This window comes from Macrobrachium rosenbergii, chromosome 12 (genome assembly GCF_040412425.1).
Source record: "Macrobrachium rosenbergii isolate ZJJX-2024 chromosome 12, ASM4041242v1, whole genome shotgun sequence".
Taxonomy (NCBI): Eukaryota; Metazoa; Arthropoda; class Malacostraca; order Decapoda; family Palaemonidae; genus Macrobrachium; species Macrobrachium rosenbergii.
Genome location: NC_089752.1, coordinates 64287820 through 64309152, shown reverse-complemented (window position 1 = coordinate 64309152; position 21333 = coordinate 64287820). Strand labels below are relative to the sequence as shown.

The following is a 21333-nucleotide window of genomic DNA, read 5'->3' as shown; positions in this document are numbered from 1 at the left end:
CTGCAGCTGGCGGCCAAAAGGATGCTGCAAGGAACCTTTAGTAATGCCTACAGTGCATCGCGTGGGATGCACTGAAGGCACTACCTCACTATGGGGACTATTTGTATAAAGGACCATCAAGATTTCACAATAAGCAGAAAAAAAAAAGGTTGGAAAAGAACATAACATAATTTCTTCTTTGAAACTCACCATAGCAATTTAAAAGGGTTTTTTATTTTTGCCCTATTTTGCACATTAAAAAGTTCTGGATTCAAGCTGAAACTGCAGCTTTTATAAGTACAGAACTTCAGGAATTACAGTTCCCTCTGCAAGTATCTTTGTATAAGTGTTATCAAATCACCAGGCTATTTGCTGGTATTAATTTTGTAACTTACCTCTAAAAGTTGAAAAATACTAAGAATAAAATATCCATCCTCACAAGAACTTCATTTTACTGGTATTGCTAATAGAAAGCCTTCAATGTCCAGTAATAAAATCAAGCAGAATTTGTATTTTCAATAATCTATCCACCAATCAAGAGTGGAAGGCGGAAGACAAGGAGTCAGTAGCCTAAGGATGCTTTTAACAGGGCTGATTTGAGGGGAAAATTACCTTGTGTAAGGGCCTGCTTGAAGAAGATACCATTTATCTCTAGAGTTTTATGATTGAAGAATAGAGAACAGGGTGTCTATAATGCAGTATGGGTGAAATAATTTGAGAGATCTACTGGGAGTGACCGAAGTGTAAAAAGCACTAGAAAAACCACTCAGGACTAAGCCTAACCAGACTTACCTTAACCTAACATAACCCAAGATGCTGTGTCCTAACCTGGACGAGGGGCTTTCACCCCCTCTGGACCCCCTCAAGTAAGTCATATCCTCTCTCTCTCTGCATTCTACATCAAGTTCCCTCTGATATGTCTACTAGGCTTACAGCAGCCTGAGTTTAGATTTACACCCTACGCTAGACTTTGAGATTGGGGTAATAGGGTATTAGGTATGGCAGTCTAGTCTCGGTAAAATTTCAGTAGAACTACGCAACAGCTCCACATGGGATGCTACTTCGGAAATTGATGTTTCCTACAGTATTTTGTTGCTTATCAAGAATTTACTGTTATTTTTTGTCGGTCGACTGGAATTTACCTGTAAATAACCTCAGAAGTTATATGCCTGCCAACCTGGAATGCCATCGCGTATGCATAGTGTTATAGGGGAGCTTTTGGTAAAAAGTGGAGTTTCCTTCACCGGAGGTTCTGGGGGACTCGGGCCCCGACTAAGTAACACGGCCTGCTAGGTTAGGTTAGGTTAGGGTACGCTAGGTTATTACAGTTCCTTTTAAAATAGGTTTCCTTACCTAATTCCTTCTTAAACATATGGCTCCCTAGCCTAATGACTTGTGCATGCGCGGAACTATTCCATAACAACAACATGGTAGTCCAGTCTTTCTCCCAATGTTTTCCCCCACCCAAAATCCTGCGTTCCCAAAGGGTCCCCAACCATGGGTAGATAACAGATTAACAATAATTGACCGACGGTAATCACCACCACCTCTTCCATCAGCAACACTAAAAGTACAGGAAAAATCAATTTACAAGGTAATAGTCCATGTGGAACTGTCGTCTAGTTTGACCAAAATTTTGGTAGATCTAAGTAGTAGCTCCGTGGTGGCAATTTCCTTCTAACTTGAATTTTTCTACAGTTTTTTGGTTGCTAATTATGGATTTACCTTCAATTTTTGTCGCATGAATGTAATTAACCCCGAGGTCCATCCAACAAGGGGTTTCCATACGCGATCTTCACAAGACAGAGCACGGCTACGCCTGTTTAGAACGGTTCATATCCTGTCTGGCAAGTGCAATTTGTTAACGTATGGGTACTGGCCCCCCTGGGTCAGTACTAAACATGGCAAAGGGGCATTCCATTTGGCCAACAACAAACAAATGCATCGCCAGTATCAGAAGCCCTAAAAGTGTAGAAAAAACCAGTTTCCCAGGTAAAAACAGGTGCAGAGCTAATATCATACTTAGAATTACCAAAACTTCTTTCAAATATCAGGAACAGAAGGAAGTTTGCAGAACGACGAGACCTGGCCTTTCCGATGCTTAGTTCCACCGTTAATTCCCCCCTGGGGCCAGGTAAGGGCGCGGTGCCCTCAATGAAGTCAGGAAGGTAAGGTCTGGTTAGGTCAGGTCTTAGCACTCTAGGAAAGGTCAGACGAGAACATAGGCTAAGATTTAGGACCAAGGGCAAGCGCTGGGACCTATGAGGTCACTCAGCGTTGAAATGGAAGTTGACAGTAGGCTAAAAAGGTTTGAAAGGTGCAACAGGAGGAAAACCTCGCAGTTGCACCAGGCTATGAATCAATGGTTAATAGAGGGTGGAAAGAAAGTAAGACAGAATGCCAGGTCCGGACCTTAGCGGTCCTAACCTTACTTAGGGCTCCAAATAACACAACGCTAACCATTTCGTGTTTACGTACAGCCACGAGCTACTGAGCAAGGTTAATAATTTCTCACCTTGTCAACCATGCCCATTAATACTACGGGTTGCCCGTAATACTGGAGGAGAAGAGCGCCGTTGACACGCATTCTAGGCCCATCTGCAGTTGACACCATCTTATTTAGAAGTTTAATTATTACACAAAATATTCCAAAACCGTCGTCCACGGGACTACTAGACTCGAAATCGTTCAGTTGACACGCGTTTATCACTTAGAGAGAACCTAAGGAAGTCGTTGAGATAATAAATATCGTTCTTTAATTTGCGTACTTTATTTTAAAAAATTAACTAGAATATAAATATATTTAATTGACTACATATAAGCGAGTTATAAGTAAACTGTAATTGCATGTAAGTAAACTAAGTAAAGGTTTGATCCGTCATTGTCAAGCATATATTATTTCCAACTGGCGCCAACTTCTCTTCTAGCTTTTCGTATTGAAGAAAGTAACTAGAAGTCAAACATCACAAACTCACAATTGGAACATTCCTAAATTCCTTTAAATACACATTTTTAGCAAAATGTCTATGTAAGTAAGCTATAAATAAAAACAGTGATGATTCATTATTAAGCATATATTATTTCTAACAGGCGCCAGCTCTTTTCGTATTTCGTACTGAAGAAACTAACCTAAGTCCAACATCTTGTGCTCATAAATGTCGAAAATATAGAATAAAATATAAACAAAACAACATAACAGCAGATAGGAAAAGGCTAGTAAAGGAAGGAATAGAAGACCAGCTAAATAAACATAATAAAGAATGCTGGAGAGAAAGTTAAATATATATATATATATATATATATATATATATATATATATATATATATATATACATACATACATACATACATACATATATATATATATATATATATATATATATATATATATATATATATATATATATATATATACATACATATATATATATATATATATATATATATATATATATATATATATATATATGAAGATAAGAAGGCCCATAAAACACTATTTGAAAGTTGCAACCATATATTGCTGGAATCTGCTATCATCAATCAAACCAACAATATGAACTTGTCAGGGGGACATTGGAAATCGGACGACATCGACGCTTTAATCCTCAGACCGCTCCTGAAGAAGGTATTCCAGAGCACACGACCACCAGAATCGACGCCAAACGGGAATTAATGGGCCGAAAACCACTAGGGAACAGTTTACTCTCCTCCTTCTTAGGAAACGGTCACCTGCATACCATCGGAGACTTAATGCCACACCTATATATGCTTTGTATATATATATACCCTTGTAACATTTCATCTGTCCATATTTTTCCAGTGAACAGGGCACAGAAGGAAGTGCCCGAAATATATGGTTGCAACGTTCAAATAGCGTTTTATGGGCCTTCTTATCTTCATATTATACTGTAGTATTACAGTAAAGACATTCATATATATATATATATATATATATATATATATATATATATATATATATATATATATATATAGTCACTGCAATAAAACTCCGAACATGCCCTTTAAATGAACAAAAATTAGAACAATGTTATAAAAACGGAAAATAATACACAAAGTTTTTGTTTTATTACCTTTTATTACATTTTTTTGACATTTCTCAGTTATTTTTAAGTACTATCGTGCACAAAAGCCCGTTCCCTTAGTCATCCAGAGAGTGAACACGAATCCAATGACTATGAAACATAGAAGCAGTTGAACAAATAACTAATGGAAGACCCAACAAATATCGCACCGTAGGGGCATATGGGAACAGGAAGGAGTGGGAAGCAGGTATTTTTCTTGAGCATAGAGTAAAGTTCCTGTATTCTAATATCGTTAAGAAAGTGATCGTAAAGTTTTTGATGTTGACAATACTGGTGTAACAGTCTGTATCACCCCCTGTCCGAAATTCCCCCGCGGGGGAAATATGGCCCAGGATATATTTCCCCCTGCGGGAATTTCGTCCCAGGATAATATTCCCCCCTCAGGGCAAAGATTCCCCCAACCCCACTGCTGTTATAAGAGTATGGCTATGGCGGCGACGTTAGCAACGACAGCCTCCTGCCACGCAGGATAATTATCATCGCGACTAAACCACCTCTTGGCGGTCATTATCTTTGCTATTTACAGTCTTTTGTTCATGTTTATACGGAAATCCCCACCGGGCTTGTACTAAACACGCCGCAAAGGTGGATACATGTGGGGAGTAGAAATGGCCTAGAGGGGGGAAAAATATCCTAGGTCCAAAATTCCCCCCGGAGAAAAAACAACCTAGGCTGTTATTCCCGGGGCGAAGTCAATCATAGGCTTTGTCTGTCCGTCCGCCCTTTTTTCTGTCCGCCCTCAGGTCTTAAAAACTACTGAACCCAGAGGGCTGCAAATTGGTATGTTGATCATCCACCCTCCAATCATCAAACATACCAAATTGCAGCCATCTAGCCTTCTCAGTAATTTTTATTTTATTTAATGTTAAAGTTAGCCATAATTGTGCTGCTGGCAACGATATAGGCTAGGCCACCACTTGGCCTTGGTTAAAGTTTCATGGGGCGAGGCTCATGCAGCATCAAACCGAGACCACCGAAAGATAGATCTATTTTCGGTGGCACTGATGATGCGCTGTACTGTTTATTGCGTAATAAGCTGGAAACTATTGGTAAACGGTATTTGAAATACTTTCTTTAAAAGAAATACATTATATATATATATATATATATATATATATATATATATATATATATATACATTACATAAAGATAAAATCCACGAAGGAAACGGAAACACTGGAGTGCTGCATGGCTTTTCGACGCCAGGTCCTTTACTTAGCAGCTAAGTAAAGGACCTAGCGTCGAAAGGCCTCGCAGCACTCCAGTGTTTCCGTTTCCTTCGTGGATTCTATCTTTATTTAGATATTCATCACGTTCCATGTTTTTGTGATTCAGTTACACACACACACACACACACACATATATATATATATATATATATATATATATATATATATATATATATATATATATATATATATGCTGTATATATATATAATGTGTGTGTATGTATACATATATATACAGTATATATATATATATATATATATATATATATATATATATATATATATATATATATATATATATGTGTGTGTGTGTATGTGTGTATACATACATACATACATACATACATACATACATATATATATATATATATATATATATATATATATATATATATATATATATATATATATATATATATATATATATATATATATATATATATATATATATATATAGGTATTATTTTAGAAAGAGGAACCCGCCCAAAATGACATGAAAATATGTTTTTCTAGGTGATTTTGATGTGTTTTGCACGAATATCACCTTCATTTTCCTCGGAAATTAACGGTTTTAGACTTTACTCGGAGCACCTACAGTTTCCCGGGCCCACTCGACCGCCGACCGAAATCGGCGGAAGAACACGGCCTTACTGTAACCGCTGTGGCTAGCGTGCGCAGCGCAACATTACCTCTTGCCAGAAAATGTCGTGCTTGCCAAGAATCTTTAAATATGCGGATAAGGCGCGGCGCCTGTTCCGCCACGGCCTACTGACAGCACACATAAACAGGACGACATGTTGGTTTTGGTGTTCTTCCGCCGATTTCGGTCGGCGGTCGAGTGGGCCCAGGAAACTGTAGGTGCTCCGAGTAAAGTCTAAAACCGTTAATTTCGAGGAAAATGAAGGTGATATTCAGCAAAACACATCAAAATCACCTAGAAAAACATATTTTCATGTCATTTTGGGCTGGTTCCTCTTTCTAAAAATTTACCTATATATATATATATATATATATATATATATATATATATATATATATATATATATATATATATATATATATATATATATATATATATATATATATATATTGTCGTTTAATATCCAATTCAATCAAGGGGAATTTTTCAGTGATAAATGGATCGGTACCTTCCAACGACTCCAGGGAATCCAGCTCTCCAGGGAATGACCCAAGAATCCCTGAAGACAGAAGCAGCAGCAGAGGAAGCTTCCTCGGAGACCAAAATGCCTCCGGAATCCTGACGCCCACCTGTGTCGGTTTTGAAAACTGGGGATACAGCAAAGAGAGTCGATCAGTACCGAACTGAAGATGCTTCTAAGTTTGCTTTCCTTCGTGCTTGAACAGTGCTTTGGCTCCGGGGTCAAATTCCCCCGCGAGAATATCTTTTATATCAGTCTTGTTGTGCTGTTCACTGAAGTATTTATACTTCGTGGACTTTGCATGGTTTTGGTTCAATTCTTCATCGATTTTATGGCTCTGGACAACTCTGAGTGTCCAGAGGAGGCTGCAATTGTAAAGGACGAAGATTTGGAAGACGATCATTCAGAATGTCAAGAGGTTAGTTCGGACTGTGAGGACGATAATTCAGACTGTGAAGAAGACAATGATTCAGATTGCGAAGAAATACCTCGTTTAATAATTCCAAAAATAGAGGAAGCAATTAATAAAAATGAAAACGTGTTAAGGCTTGAAAAAGAGAATGAAAAGAAGGCCCTGATGATAGAGGAATTACAGAAGAGGGTAGAGGGCCTGACCGAATATGGAATGCAGATGGAACGAAACATGATAGACCTGGAACGACTCAACCAAGAAAAGGAGAGACAAATTTGCTCAATGCCTACCAATATGGAAATTCTTAGGAACGAAATAGCGGAAAAGTCGAAAGAGACAGAAAGGCTAATAAGGGAGAACGAAGATAAAGACTCCGCGCTAATTATTTTGGAAAGCACGGTCACAGTTCTTGAGATGGAAAAGGAGACGATGACTCGCGATTTGAAGGAAATGGAAAATGACAGACATGCGAGAAAAGTCCAACTGAACAAGCTGAACGAAGACTTGGAAAGACTTCGAGAAGAAAACAGAAGGAAACGAAGTCGCTTTGAAAGTCTGCAGAAGGAGAACGAGGATAAAGCCTTAAGAATTAAAGATTTAGAAGACCAGTTAGAAGTTCTCACCATTCAGAAACAGAGAGCTGAAGAAAATTTGCAACAGCTCGAGCAATGCAAAATAGAAATAGTAGAGACAAAGAACGAACTTGAAAAACTGAAAGAACAGAACCTGCTGAGGGATAGAGAGATCCTCCGACTGGAGAATGAATGCTCTCTGAAGCACAAGAAGGTAATCAGTCTCTTGAAAGAAAGTACAAGTGTTGTAGCAGAAAATGTGAATGGAAAGATAAATGAAATGACGAAGAGGAGAGTCCAACTAGAATTCGAGCTGGCCGAGACAAAGGAGGAGTTGGAGACGATGGAGTTTGAGAAGATGGAGGCCATCGTGGAAATTGAAAGACTCCAAGAAGAGCACTTAGCCAAGGATACGAAGATCAGATCCTTGGAAGCGAAAGTCAGGGCTCTTAAAGAAAAAAAGGTGACTGATACAGTGAAGGAACGCGATCTGATAAGTAAGGAAAAGGAAATGTTTAATAGCAAAAAGAATATGGTTAAAATGGTGCCGATAGAACAGTCTGTACCAGAAAGGAAAGATGGAAAGAAAAAGACTCTGGATAAACCTCGATGTCTGAGAAAACCTCAGATCGATTGTAAGGCCCTCTACCGACGATTGGACAGCATCGAGGAAGGACTCAATCGAAACAGGGCATTGGAACAACATCCAGCTGGCACCAAGAGACGCTCAAAAGCCCTGGCTAAAACTCCACCAGTTAAGAAGTCCCTGAACAGAGAACAAGTGCACCAGAAGATGAGGCTGGAATCTGCAGCCAGACTCCGAAAACTGGAGCAAGACTCTGAAATGGTCAGAAATCTCTACAAGATAAACTCAGTCACTTGAGGACTCTGCATTTTTAGGAAGACGGGTGGTTAGTTTGCAGAAGAAAGAAGACAGGAAATCTCTGATGTTGGAACAGAAAGAACCTGAGTTTTGTGATGGACATCATTCCTGGATACAGCTGTGGAAGCACCTCTGCACGATGGAGAGACTACAGCGGCTGGTGGGACTGGCAGCAAGTGCCCGAAGAATGGACTCCTGCCACATGATACCTCTGGGAATGGGGTATCAATGCCCAATCACATATGCTTGGAAGGCAACCACTGGCGCGGCGTAAGAACCCGTAAGTTTCATGCCTCCTTCATACGTGAACTGGGTTATGCATTGTATATTGGATCCCATTCTTGCATATACTACTGTGGCAACCTCTGGCGCGGCGTAAAAACCCGTAAGTTTAATGCCTACTATATATGCAAAACATGGGTTATGCAATGCACATTGGATCAGATTCTTGCATATACTACTGTGGCAACCTCTGGCGCGGCGTAAAAACCCGTAAGTTTCATGCCTTTTATATATGCAAAATATTTGATCCCAGTGTGGCAGGGGCAAAAAGACATCGAAGGGCGCGAACCGTCAGGAGTCGCTGAAATTCAACGTCGTGCAATTTGGAGATTGGAAGCTTCCTGTCTGTAGCAAAGGACTGACTGAATTATGGATTTCATCAAGGAACCAGACGTTTCCAACAGTGAGCGCAGAAATGGCTTCTGGATTTTGGACCATCAAGAAATCACCTGTTTTCCGTCGATGACAGAGGAATGATCTGGAGGGTCTTCACTGACTGGCAGGCGTCACACGATGTAGGGTCATATGACTGAGGATTGTATCTCTCTTGGCTAGCTGATGGAGCTGAGAATGGGGAAGGGTCCACCCCTGGCAAAAATAAACCCCCATTCAATGAAGCTCTGTTGGTGAGGATGCCCCAGGGGTGAGATCGCTTATGATCGTTAAAGACCCACAAATATATATATATATATATATATATATATATATATATATATATATATATATATATATATATATATATATATATATATATATATATATATATATATATATATATATATATATATATATATATATATATATATATATATATATATATATATATATATATATATATATATATGAAATTTTTATCACCGTGATTTATATATAATCCTGAAGCTATAAATGTCGCTTAATATCAAATTCACGCTACCTCGCGAATATCCCCGATGGGGAATTATCATCGAAAGGGAATTTTATAAGTGATAAATGGCCTGGTACTGCCGAGTCTCGATCCCACGACGCAGATACTTATCCAGCGACTCCAGTCGACGTCATACCCAGTCTCGATCCCACGACGCTGGATAAGTATCTGCTTCGTGGGATCGAGACTCATTACCAGGCCATTTATCACTTACAAAATTCTCTCCAGCGATAATTCCCCGTCGAGGATATTCCCGAGGTAGTGTGAATTTGATATTAAGCGGCATTTGTAGTTTCATGATTATATATATATATATATATATATATATATATATATATATATATATATATATTATATATATATATATATATGTATGTATGTATATATATCTATCTATATCACTAAGTCCACGTCGGAAGGTGAGTGAAAACAGGTGTAACAGTTTGTATTTCCCCCTGTCCGAAATTCCCCCGCGGGGGAAATATAGCCCAGGATATATCCCCCCCCGCGGGAATTTCGTCCCAGGATAATATTCCCCTCTCTGGGCCAAGATTCCCCCAACCCCACTACTGTTATAAGAGTATGGCTATGGCGGCGACGTGTAGCAACGACAGCCTCCTGCCACACAGGATAATTATCCTCACGACTAAACCACCTCTTGGGGGTCATTATCTTTGTTATTTACAGTCTTTTGTTTATGTTTATATGGAAATCCCCAACGGGCTTGTACTAAACACGCCGCAAAGGTGGATACATGTAGGGGGGAGAAATGGCCTAGAGGGGAAAAAATATCCTAAGTCCAAAATTCCTCCCTTGGGAAAAGCAGCCTGGGCTGTTATTCCCGCGGGGGGAAATCAATCCTAGGCTAATTTTCCCGGGGGGAATTTCAGTCAGGGGGGAATAATTTCCTGCTACACCGGGTTTGAGTGTAAAATGTGCAGTTAAGGAAATATGCGAAATGAATCTGAGAATAAAAGTACTTAGGAAGTCAGTACTCATGAATTGGTATTTCTCGTAGATTATCATATCTTATCAACCATAAACACTGATGCTGAAATGTTTCGTATCAATCTTGTGGACATTCATGCCTGTCGATAAGATACGATAATCTATAGGAAATACTAATTCATGAATACTGACTTCCTAAGTACTTTTATTCTCAGATTCATTTCGCATATTTCCTTAACTACACATTTTACACTCAAACCAAGTAGGATATTGTTAACAGCAAACTTTGCGATCACTTTGTTAATGAAAAGAATAAGGGAACTTTACTCTATGCTTAAGAAAAATACCTGCTTCCCACTCCTCCTTCCTGTTCCCACATACTCTATCGGTGCAACACCTGTTGGGTCTTCCATTAGTTACCTCTTCAATTGCTTAGGTGTTTCAGAGTCACCGGATTCGTGTTCACTCTCTGCATGGCTAAGGGAACGGACTTTTGTGCACGATGGTGCTTAAAAAATGGAGAAATGTCAAAATATTGAGTAAAAGGTAATAAAACAAAAACTTTGCGTATTATTTTCCGTTTTTATCACATTGTTCTGATTTTCGTTCATTTAAAGGGGGTGTTCGGAGTTTATTTTGCAACAGTACACAAAACAAAAGCTCAAAAGGAAATAAAGAAAGGAGTGATGCGGGACTGGAAAGAACATAGAGTGAAAAGAGAAAGACAACAAAGCTGAGGTTCTCTGATGGGAGAGGTAGAGAGAAGTACAGAGGTTAATTAGGTGTAAGAGAGGCAGTAACAGTGATGAAGGCCTGTAAGTAAAATATGACTATGAATGGAAAAGGAAGATATTATCTATGAAGTATGTGGGGAAGAAGAGGAAACAACAAAACATATATTTGAGGGGAAAGGTGTACATGGGTGAAGCGTTAAAAAATCAAGATGAAGGGGCTAGAAATCAGAGATTTGCACAGTAAAATGGCAGTGCTCTCAGGATAGATTACATATAACTAATGAGGAAGAACTTTCGTAATTCTAAGTATTAGCTCCGAGCCTGTTTTTACCTTAGAAACTGTTTTTTTTTCTACACTTTTAGGGCTTGTGATACTGGCTGTACATTTGTTTGTTGTCGGCCAAATGGAATGTCCCTTCGCCGTGTTTAGTACTGGCCCGGGGCGGCCGGTACCCATACATTAACAAGTTATTGCACTTGCCGGATGGGGCATGAACCGTTCCAAACAGACGTACCTGTGCTCTGTCTTGTGAAGATCGCGTATGGAAACCCTTGTTGGATGGACGTCAGGGGTTAATTACAGCTTAATTACATTCGTGCGACAAAAATTGAAGGTAAATTCATAATTAGCAACCAAAAAACTGTAGAAAAAGTCAAGTTGGAAGGAAATCGCCGCCGCGGAGCTACTGCTTAGATCTAACGAACTTTCCTAGATACCAGCGCTAAAATAGAATTAGGATCAACAAAACATACCAGAAATAAAAAACTCTCTCATCCTCTTCTTGCATATAGGCCTATGTGTATTCGACAAAAAGTCTCCTTGCCAAGAAATGCAAGTATTAAAAATTAATAAAGATTTCTGATTTATTTTACAATTACCAAGTTAAAGATGAAAGCATAGAAATTATTATTATTATTATTATTACATATGCATTTATGTATGAACCTGTATTTTGCTACCGTAGATTAACCTCTCGGAAGCCAAGCTAAAAAGTCATACATTACTGGAAATATTCCCTTGCTGCTTTCAACAATCAATTGGTACTTTTATCATTGTACTCTTTGACAAGTCAACAAACTGTGATACGTAGATTGGTTTTTAGTTGCTTTGATTAGGGCATTGTTTCTATTTTTGTTTTACGTAAATGTGCATACGTGTGTGTAAGAATGTGTGTGTGTGTGTGAGAGAGAGAGAGAGAGAGAGAGAGAGAAAGAACGAGAAAAAGAATAAGATTACACACACAAACAGACACACACACACACACACACATATATATATATATATATATATATATATATATATATATATATATATATATATATATATATATATATATATATATATATATATATATATATATTCACAAACATATGCTGCTCTCGTCTCTCCGTTCTTTTAATATAGAGATCAATTTCCCTTAAGGACAGGACAGCCAGACTAGTAGTAGAGCAGGGACCCCGGGTCGTTTTGAGAGAAAGGACCAGTCAGGGAAAAACATGAGATTAGTCAATGGAAGCGGGTGGGGTGGGGGGGATACGCATCCCAGTATTCGCTTTAGATACCCTTGTTCCAAGACCTACATCCCTGTGTTCTTCCTTTTTCTGGTATCTTGATTGTTTTCAGGACTGGCGGCATACCTCACTCAGGTAAGTCTCAGCTTCCGTATAGCTGGAAGGCATATGGATGGGAAAAACAGCCACGGAGCCGATGCAGGAGTCCTGCTCCAGCCATCTTTCAGAGCAGATGTGGTATGAGGTCGCAAGAGACCTGGACTTCAAGTAGCCCCTAAGTTGTTAACGGAAGGCATAATGGATCAAGCGCAATTGCAATAGTGCACGCCCCAATACTGGTTTGCCTGGTGAGGCTGAATTAACAATTAAGAGCCAGTTTCTGCGTCTCCCACTAAAATCTCTCATTTTCTTTTCAAGTTTTCACCTCCCCAAAACAAAAACCCTTTATTTACATACTAGCCTGCTTGTTCCTCATATGAATTAAAGTTATTAATGAAATAATCACTTGCCCATTAACATAGAGTACATTAGCCCTTCGTGGTGACAGATTATTGCAAGTGAGAGAATCTATGCACGTGTTCTTATCTGGGAATCTATCTCCAGCGACATGCCATCTGTTCCAACCTCGCAATCCTGTCAACCATCTTACTTGGAAGAATTTCTGCCTTACTGCGGCAGGCTATTCAACGTGCAACATTCCATCAAATTAGTAATTGCAAGAGAGTCCTTAGAGGGGACCCAGAGTCCATGGTCTTATCGATTGTGGCAGTAATGTATTCCTTTTAAACAGAATTAGTGTTTGAGGTGCTCTAAATTCTACTAGTATTTTCTTTATTGAGAGCTAAATCAGTACTTTTTGATTAAATTTGCTTATGTTGTGTCAATAAAGTAATATTTTTGTACTGATTAATCTTTCAATTGGCGACCTACCAGTGTAATTGTATGTAATTTTGTATATGTCATGGACTAATTGGTATTTACGTATGTCCACAGTGAGTGCAAGTCAAGGCTTATCCTAACAATTACTTAATTAACTTAATTAATCGTGGGCAAACGTATATATATGTATATATATATATACACACATATATATAAAACATAATTATAACAAGGTCAAAATTAACAACAGCCGATGTTTTCGAAAACTTCAGCCAAATAACGATAAATAGCAATAGCTTGCACTGAAGTTTGGTAAACTTCGTATGTCACGTTTCGGAAACTTCTTTTGTTGATTGATTGCCTCTAGAAATGATTACTAACGGATAAAGTTTAGAATACATCGTTTAATTATAAAGAGATGTTTGGTCTACATTATTTTTTCAGCCACGCCTGAAGAGGGTTAATGTACTTTTATGTATATACTCGCTGCGAAATTCATTAGTATATTTGTTTCCGATTATTTTGCAGCGGAGCGAAGGATAATGAGAGATCGAACTGGTAATGATAATTCCAATACTATTTCCACATCCTATATGTAGGGTGATAATCACTTATGAAGAGTAAAACCTTATACTCTTAGAAAAACTCATACATTAAAACCTATAGTCTGTTTTTTTTTTTTTTTTTTAGCTGACGGTGAATGTCTACTAATCTTGATAGGCAGGGGTCCATGTTGCTTACCATGTGCAGGTTACAGTGATATCAGCTGCAGATATTTACCGTTAGCTCTAAAAACAAAATAAAACCAGAATTGCACATGAGCCTTTTGGTTAAAAACTCTTTCCAGTCTTTCAGCCACTTCCTTGCTCCGAAGTATTGCATTACAGTCAATCATCACGACAAGTTTCCCAACAAGATGAGAATAACGTTAGCCTCTCTCATGTCCCACTCATCTGGCCACCTTTTTTCAGTATTCCTGATTCCTTTTTTTCCCTTTGCATGAATAATCCTAGTCTGGCAATGAACAAAGCTCTCATCTCTCCAGTATACTTCATTGTCTCCTAAAACATCCTACAGTTAATAATTTGAAGCTTTATACTTTTTTATATCGTCCAGGAAATCAGGAATTATACCAGCCTTCATAGTCTCTTCGTTTGTGCTAGTTTAAGTATTCAGTTGATATTTCAAGTCTACGTCTCTATAAGTCTGCCTAGAAATGCAGATTGGAGCCTGTCTTAAAAAATTCAGTTAAAGTCTTCAAGTCTTTCCTTAATCATCATCATCGTCATTATCTGGTATGAATCTTCTCATGTTCGACATCAGGTCACTGTGTGTCAGGGGTCCCCCGTTGGCGGGGTCATCATCATTCGCGTGTCCTAAATGAACCAATCTGAAAATAAAAAAATAAAATGAGATTTTCAAATCAATAGGGGACTAGGAGGTAAGACAACGGCCCAGAAATTCTTAGCCACTTAGACTCGTACGAAATCTCGAAAACAATGGGACGTACTGCTCTTTGACATTTTGCCTTGAGATTCTCAAAGTAAGAAGAAGAAAGATTGCGGCTCCATACTTAACTTATCCCTAAATTCCCCCACCTCCCCTCCCCAAATGTCAGCAGAAAGTGAAGATACACATCTTGACTTCTAAGACCTGCGAAAGCCTACTTACTGGGGCTTGGCGATGGCAACCACCACATTGGCAGAGGATTCTGAGGAGGACCTCCCATCTGAATCTTGATCAGGACCGTCGTCGGTGAGTGCTGACGTCGGGAGAGCGTCCTCTGCCTGCACGTACTGCTGAAGCTGCAATAGCTCGTGGACTCGTTGCTCGACAACAGACAAATACACAGAAACACTGCCGCTTGTGATCTCTCCACCGCCTGCAGAGACAAAGACATTGGGACAAGAAGAAGACTGTAAGGAAACAAAAGAGCTAACAATAAAAGCAATATCATAAATCAAACAAAGAATTCAGTATTAAACTTTCAGTATTGCAATTGCTTAACGACAACCAGATTCTTCCATTTTCTAGAACTAAGACAGCTACTGGCAGAAAAAGAGACATTCTTTCACCATCACCGTCTTTTTGGTTTCTACATCCCAAAGCAGGTAGTAATGATCTTTGTCAGCTATTCATGCCACTTTTCAGCTATTCAGAGTTCAGACCATTCCAGTAACTCGACACCTGAAGAGGAGTTATCTCAATGCACACTTAAATTTCTGATGAATAGACACCTTTTCCATTTTTCCTTCCTGGACTCATAAGTCTCTGTCAGTCAGACGACTCAATGGTTTGGTAACACTGCCTTACACTTTTCACCTATAAATAACCTGAACAAAAGAATGAAAAAGCGTTCGTAGACAGATTTAACAATTTAGCCTTCAAAAAGGCCCAATCTCCCCAATAGTTACATTAGAATGTCTTTCAAAACCCAGTTGCTTATTGCCATTCAAGAGGTCCAGTTTTGGTTAAATTTTTACAAAGTCCACACTTTAAATTTTAGCATAGCCCTGCTAGCAAACAAATAAATAAGCAAACAATCAGACAAACAGACAAAGCAGCAAACACATGTAAATGCAACCAGGAAAACATAACATCCTGGTTAGAGGCTACTGCTAAATGATGGCTGCTAACTAAACAAGATACTTGGCTATGCTAAAAACACAATGTAATCTCCAGTGACTGACCATGAGCATTTGACATTTGCAGAAGAAAATCACTTGAAAGTCGCCCATTCTCTAATGCATGTCTATGATATACAAAGTGGTTTTTCATTTTTTATGAATTATATATATATAATATATATATATATATATATATATATATATATATATATATATATATATATATATATATATATCTTAAAAATTGAAAACTCCTTTGTATATCATACACATGCAATACATACATATATATATATATATATATATATATATATATATATATATATATATATATATATATATATATATATATATATATATGTATATTTGGTCCCTTGGGGTCGGTTATGTCAGATAATGTCGAAGTCGGATAATGCGAATCTGGATAATTGAGAGATTGCTGTACATTAGAACTTGAAATCAATGGAAATCTGATCTGCTGGTTGGTGCATTCCTTAATGAGTCATAAAATGGAAGTTTCTAAGTCCCCAGAATAAAAAAAATTCAGGTTTGGTTAGGAAAGGCGAGTCTGGCTGCTACACTACACGATCAGACCAAGCGTTGCTGTCCTTCATGGGTCAGGAGATGACTTACATAAAAGGCCTTCACTAGAACAAGAGTGTATTTGAATACAATAAAAAGAGGTAGGAAAAATGTGGTTGAGAATTGACAACTTTCAAATTGTGTTGTCTCTGTTAATATAATTTTCCTTGACATAATTTTTTTTCTTAAATAAAGCACAATGTGTCTATTTGACACCTATCTGTGTTAGAATAACCTAACCTAACCTAGTCGTGCAGATACGCTATTGTTCAAGTGAATCAAGAAAAGTATCAACTCACCAACTATAGCCACCACAGGCTGGGGATCACACTGCAACAAATCAAACATTTCCTGAGTGCAAGTCTTCATGTCAGTGAGCGTCAGCTCGGCTTTCTTCAGCTCCTCTCTCAACACTTCAACGCTCTCCTCAGCACTCTCTACGTCACTCTGTTGGGTCATGAGGAGATCAAAGGAAAATAAAAGGGCATACGAAGCTATGTGACAGTTCGATTTTAGATGAAACTGGCCGTGTAAGGTTTTTTTTTTCGTAAAGCTATCATCTATGATTATTCTAATGGTTTATTAACATTATTATCTATGAATTCATTAATTTGATAATTTATCTTTGTTTTCTAATAACTGGTCTTTTCTTTTTTGATTTCCTATTGTCTTCTGTAATTTCTTTCAAATGAACACCGTATTCTTTGGAAGCTTGAGTTTCAAGTCAGTGGCCCTTGTGGGCCTGTTCCACATGAATAGGGTTCATCTTCTGAATAATAATAATAATAATAATAATAATAATAATAATAATAATAATAATAATAATAATAATAATAATGGTGAAGAAATCCACAATGATGTAAATGTAAATACGTATTAAAAATACATACAAAACGAGAGCTTTCGAGAATCGAGCAAGTTTTGTATATATTTTCAATATAAATTTGCACTTACACCTTTGTGGATTTCTTCACTATTTTAGTGAATCATGCTATTATGAGATTTGTTATGAATAATAATAATAATAATAATAATAATAATAATAATAATAGTAATAATAATAAGTCAAAGATCGATTACTCCTTTGTTTTGATTTAATAGTCTGTAGTTCAACAACGACATCGACTGTGCAGAACAAAAAGAAAATGTTGCTGATGAGTGCTTCGAAATAGAGATGTTCAACTGAATATTTTTGGTAATACAATGGAAAAATCACTGAAAGAATGATCTTTGAATAAGTTGGTTTTTCTTCTAGTTTCAAATAAACTCTTTAATGCAAGAGTCTATTTGCTTCCGCGGTTCAAAGCGCTATTTTCTCTCCACTGACATTGTGAAGCATCTAGCTCTTAATCTTTTATGAAAACTATGTGAATATGCGGTACAAATAACCTTTGGTTAGAAAGCAGAATATTCGTGGTGTCTGCTTTTTATTGGAAAAGGAAGAAGAAGAAGAAGAAGAAGAAGAAGAAGAAGAAGAAGAAGAAGAAGAAGAAGAAGAAGAATCATACCTTCAGCTTCGTGATCGTACGCTGCGTATCTCTTTCGTTGTCAGCACCCTGCCCTCTGCTGACCTCTATCTCCTGACGGAGTCTTCGCACCTCGGATGTCAGACTCGTCACCTGTTTTTACGTGGATGGAAGAAATATATACGTAAAATTGACCGACTTCTGGATATGGCTGTCAGTTTAGGCCTATATATTTCTTTCCTTCAGTAGAACCCTATTTTCTCATGAGATTTCTGGAAAGAGGGGGCCGATTTCCAAGGAAAAACATTTCCGATTTGTATTTTGAAGGGCAACAGAATGAAAGAGTAAGGGGAACTACGAAATTCGTAGAACTGTCAAAGAAGGCCAAGAGAAGAAGACTGCAGTGGTATGGCCATGTGATGAGAAGGGGTGAGACATGTAGGGAGCAGAGTGATGCAGATGGAGGTGCCTGGTGGGAGAGCGAGAGGAAGAACGTAGCGAAGGTGGATGGATGTTGTTCAAGAAGATCTGAGAGACAAACAGTTGTCAAAGGACAATGTGTTTGACCGAACCAGGTGAAGGAAAGCTGACAGAAACATCGACCCCAAATAGAAGTGGAAAAAGATACAAAGAAGGAAGATTTTGAAGGGTAAAAGGTATAGGTAATCCACTTGAAGTAATACCTCATTGTTAAGATCGGATATGTAGGTGAAGAGAGTGTAGTTGTCGTTCTCTGCTTGCAGGTAGTTACTGACGAGGCTTTCCACTGAATCTTCACCGCTCATCTCCCGCAGGTGAGAGACGGCAGCTCTGTACGTGGCTAAAGTTTGCTCTGGGCCCCTGGGCTCTGTGCCTTCGCCTGGACAAAAGAAGAATAATATGCAGGTGCTTCCTCCTGACAACTCTATGTCACGTACACTCATGAAGTATCTATCTCTACAGATCAACTGTTCCTATTCATCAATGCCAGTTAAGGTCCCAGCTCTTGTACTTTGGCCTAAGTTCTATTCTATTCTTAAACTTAACCTAATTTCCTTTGGACATGTAGGACTACAACTTGGAGTTTAGTTTCAACAAATTCCAATATTTTCGTTTCACACTCCCTCTCTCATTCACAAAAAGCTCAGCCAAAATCGTATTTTTACCTCGAAATTATTATTATTAATATTATTATTCAGATGAGCCCTATTCATATGGAACAAGCCCGCAGGGGCCACTGACTTGAAATTTAAGCTTCCAAAGAATATGGTGTTCATTTGAAAGAAGTAACAGAAGGTAATAGGAAATACAGAAAGAAGTGATCGGTTATTAGAAAAGAAAATTAGATTAACAAATTAATAAATAAATAGACAGAAATGTAAATAAATTATTAAAATACAAGCAGAGTTGCTTTAGGGTAGATATGCATTGCACCTTCGCTTGACCTTCAGAGGTTCAAATTGCAAAACACCCTCAGGGGAGACTTCTCAGTTCTACCAGGTTTTAAAGTTCAGCTTTTCATTGCAGAGGCGTTCTTATATTACCTTCGGTACGGCGACGTGACGTATCGTCGTCCTCCCCAGCAGAGATGGTGGCCACGAAAGCCCGCAGATGGTTCTGGTGATCAAGAGCCCTCTGGAGCTTCTTCAGTTCGTGACTATACTGCTGGGCATCTCTCTCAGCCCTGTCTCTGAGAGCTCTCATCTTGGTCTGGGCTTCGTCCCTTAAAAATAAATTTAAAAATTACCAAAGACTCTGCTTTAACAGATATAAAATAACATATTTTGCATAAGTATATTGTACAATATGCAACGTTTGGTACTAAAAAATACCAATAATGTCATCAGAATTGGTATTTTTTAAAACTGAGAGCTACAGGCACTTTTTGCCATCTTCAGTTTCTTCTTCATATCAACCGTTTATGGAAGACAGGAAACAAGCAAACGTCAATTATCAGGGGCACCAACCTCTCCGAATAGGCCTTAGTCACTTGGTCCATGACGTCACTCTTCTTCTTTACAGTTGCTGCCAGTTGCTTCTCCAGTCTTTGGCCCTTGGGCGATGATACGAAAGCATGAATGTGAATGATATAATCTTAACATGGCAAGAAAAGTAAAGGAATCTAGTTAAAAGCCTATATAAAACAAGTTCAGGTTCTGGTCAAAGTAATTATCAAGAATTTTGGGTAATACTGCTTCGAAGAGCTCTGTTCGTCCTTGGAAGTAATTCTCACTTACCTGAAACATAAACTTGTCCCGCTCTTTCAGCAAGTTCTCCAGTGTGGTTCTCAGTACACGGTTGTCAGAAAGGACGGCGTTCAGACGCACAGTAGCCTTCGAAGGAAATTAAAGTTGTTTTACTATAATTTTAAAAAAGGAACATGAAAACAACTAGAAAAAAGATGAATTTTACCATTCCTACATGGACTGAACTGGTCAGTCCTAGAGGGGCCATATATGTCTCTGCTGTGGGACCATCTCAACGAGCCTTGACCAACCTGTCACCTACATACCTGGTTCGATTTCATTACCTGCTGGATGCGGTTCTCCAGGGCCTTGTTGGCGTTCCGGGCAGCGAGCCTACGAGACTCAAGTTGGCGGGCGGATGGGAGGCGTCTTCGACTCTCTCTCATCTTCTTCTCCGCAGCCGTTATCGAAGAATCCAGGCCGCTGATCTGGAGAAGCAAGCGAGAATAAAAGGATTCTACAACTGCATTTATATTGCTGAGAGGATCTAACGTGTTATATATCATCATATATATACCGATAATCTTTTTTGCTAGCCATTTTTTAATCATATGCTTGTCTCTGTACCTTGTCTCTCTCCGCTTCGATCTGCTGTTCGTATTTTGCTTGGCGGTCAAGGGTGGCTGCCAGAGTGTTGACAGTGCGTTGGTCCCTCGTCTCGTTTTGGGCTGTTATCATGGACGAAAGGTCGTTCTCCAGGTCCTCCTTCTCCTTCCGGAGCTCAGATAAAATCTTTCTGTTTGAGAGAAAAAGAGAGATACTCCTTAGTGCATTCTGCTTGTAGAGTACGTTCTCTTAAAGTCAGCAAAGGACTTTTGGAAAATGAAATCAGA

The 21333-nt window shown here is 38.5% G+C and overlaps 3 protein-coding genes across 4 annotated transcripts in view; 1 reads left to right on the top strand and 2 right to left on the bottom strand.

The window, feature by feature from the left end:
- The window catches only part of RPA3 (Replication protein A3), a 66146-nt gene extending 63281 nt beyond the window's left edge, over positions 1-2865 (bottom strand). Inside the window, exon 1 of the mRNA XM_067112274.1 lies at positions 2495-2865. Within this exon, the coding sequence (XP_066968375.1) occupies positions 2495-2593 (99 nt within the window). The 5' untranslated portion in view covers positions 2594-2865. The remainder of the gene's footprint in view (positions 1-2494) is intronic.
- Positions 2866-6802: 3937 nt separating this feature from the next.
- LOC136844038 (calponin homology domain-containing protein DDB_G0272472-like) lies at positions 6803-8338 on the top strand. Its single transcript, XM_067113053.1, has one exon. It carries the CDS (start codon positions 6803-6805, stop codon positions 8336-8338), a length of 1536 nt encoding a protein of 511 aa, XP_066969154.1.
- Positions 8339-14159: 5821 nt separating this feature from the next.
- On the bottom strand, positions 14160-21252 carry LOC136844253 (coiled-coil domain-containing protein 63-like). Of its 2 annotated transcripts, none has more exons than XM_067113240.1 (10): positions 21068-21252; positions 20767-20928; positions 20492-20587; positions 20222-20307; positions 19799-19977; positions 18959-19134; positions 18318-18428; positions 17109-17256; positions 15272-15482; positions 14160-14990 (listed from the first exon to the last, which is right to left on the bottom strand). In XM_067113240.1, exons 1-10 carry the CDS (start codon positions 21176-21178, stop codon positions 14870-14872), a joined length of 1401 nt encoding a protein of 466 aa, XP_066969341.1. In that variant the 5' UTR covers positions 21179-21252; the 3' UTR covers positions 14160-14869. The 2 variants fall into 2 exon arrangements, with proteins under 2 accessions (XP_066969341.1, XP_066969343.1); XM_067113242.1 differs by having other exon boundaries at positions 20785-20928.
- Between the last annotated feature and the right edge of the window lie 81 nt (positions 21253-21333).

What these genes read in the sequence shown, in the direction of transcription:
- LOC136844038 (XM_067113053.1), top strand. Translation starts at nt 6,803, where the DNA reads ATGGCTCTGGACAACTCTGAGTGTCCAGAGGAGGCTGCAATTGTAAAG.
- LOC136844253 (XM_067113240.1), bottom strand. Translation starts at nt 21,178, where the DNA reads ATGATAACAGCCCAAAACGAGACGAGGGACCAACGCACTGTCAACACT. An exon ending in GTACGATCACGAAGCTGAAG is followed by an intron (nt 17,257 to 18,317) that starts GTATGATTCTTC and finishes ATGACCCAACAG; the next exon opens with AGTGACGTAGAGAGTGCTGA. An exon ending in GCCTGTGGTGGCTATAGTTG is followed by an intron (nt 15,483 to 17,108) that starts GTGAGTTGATAC and finishes TTGTCTCTGCAG; the next exon opens with GCGGTGGAGAGATCACAAGC.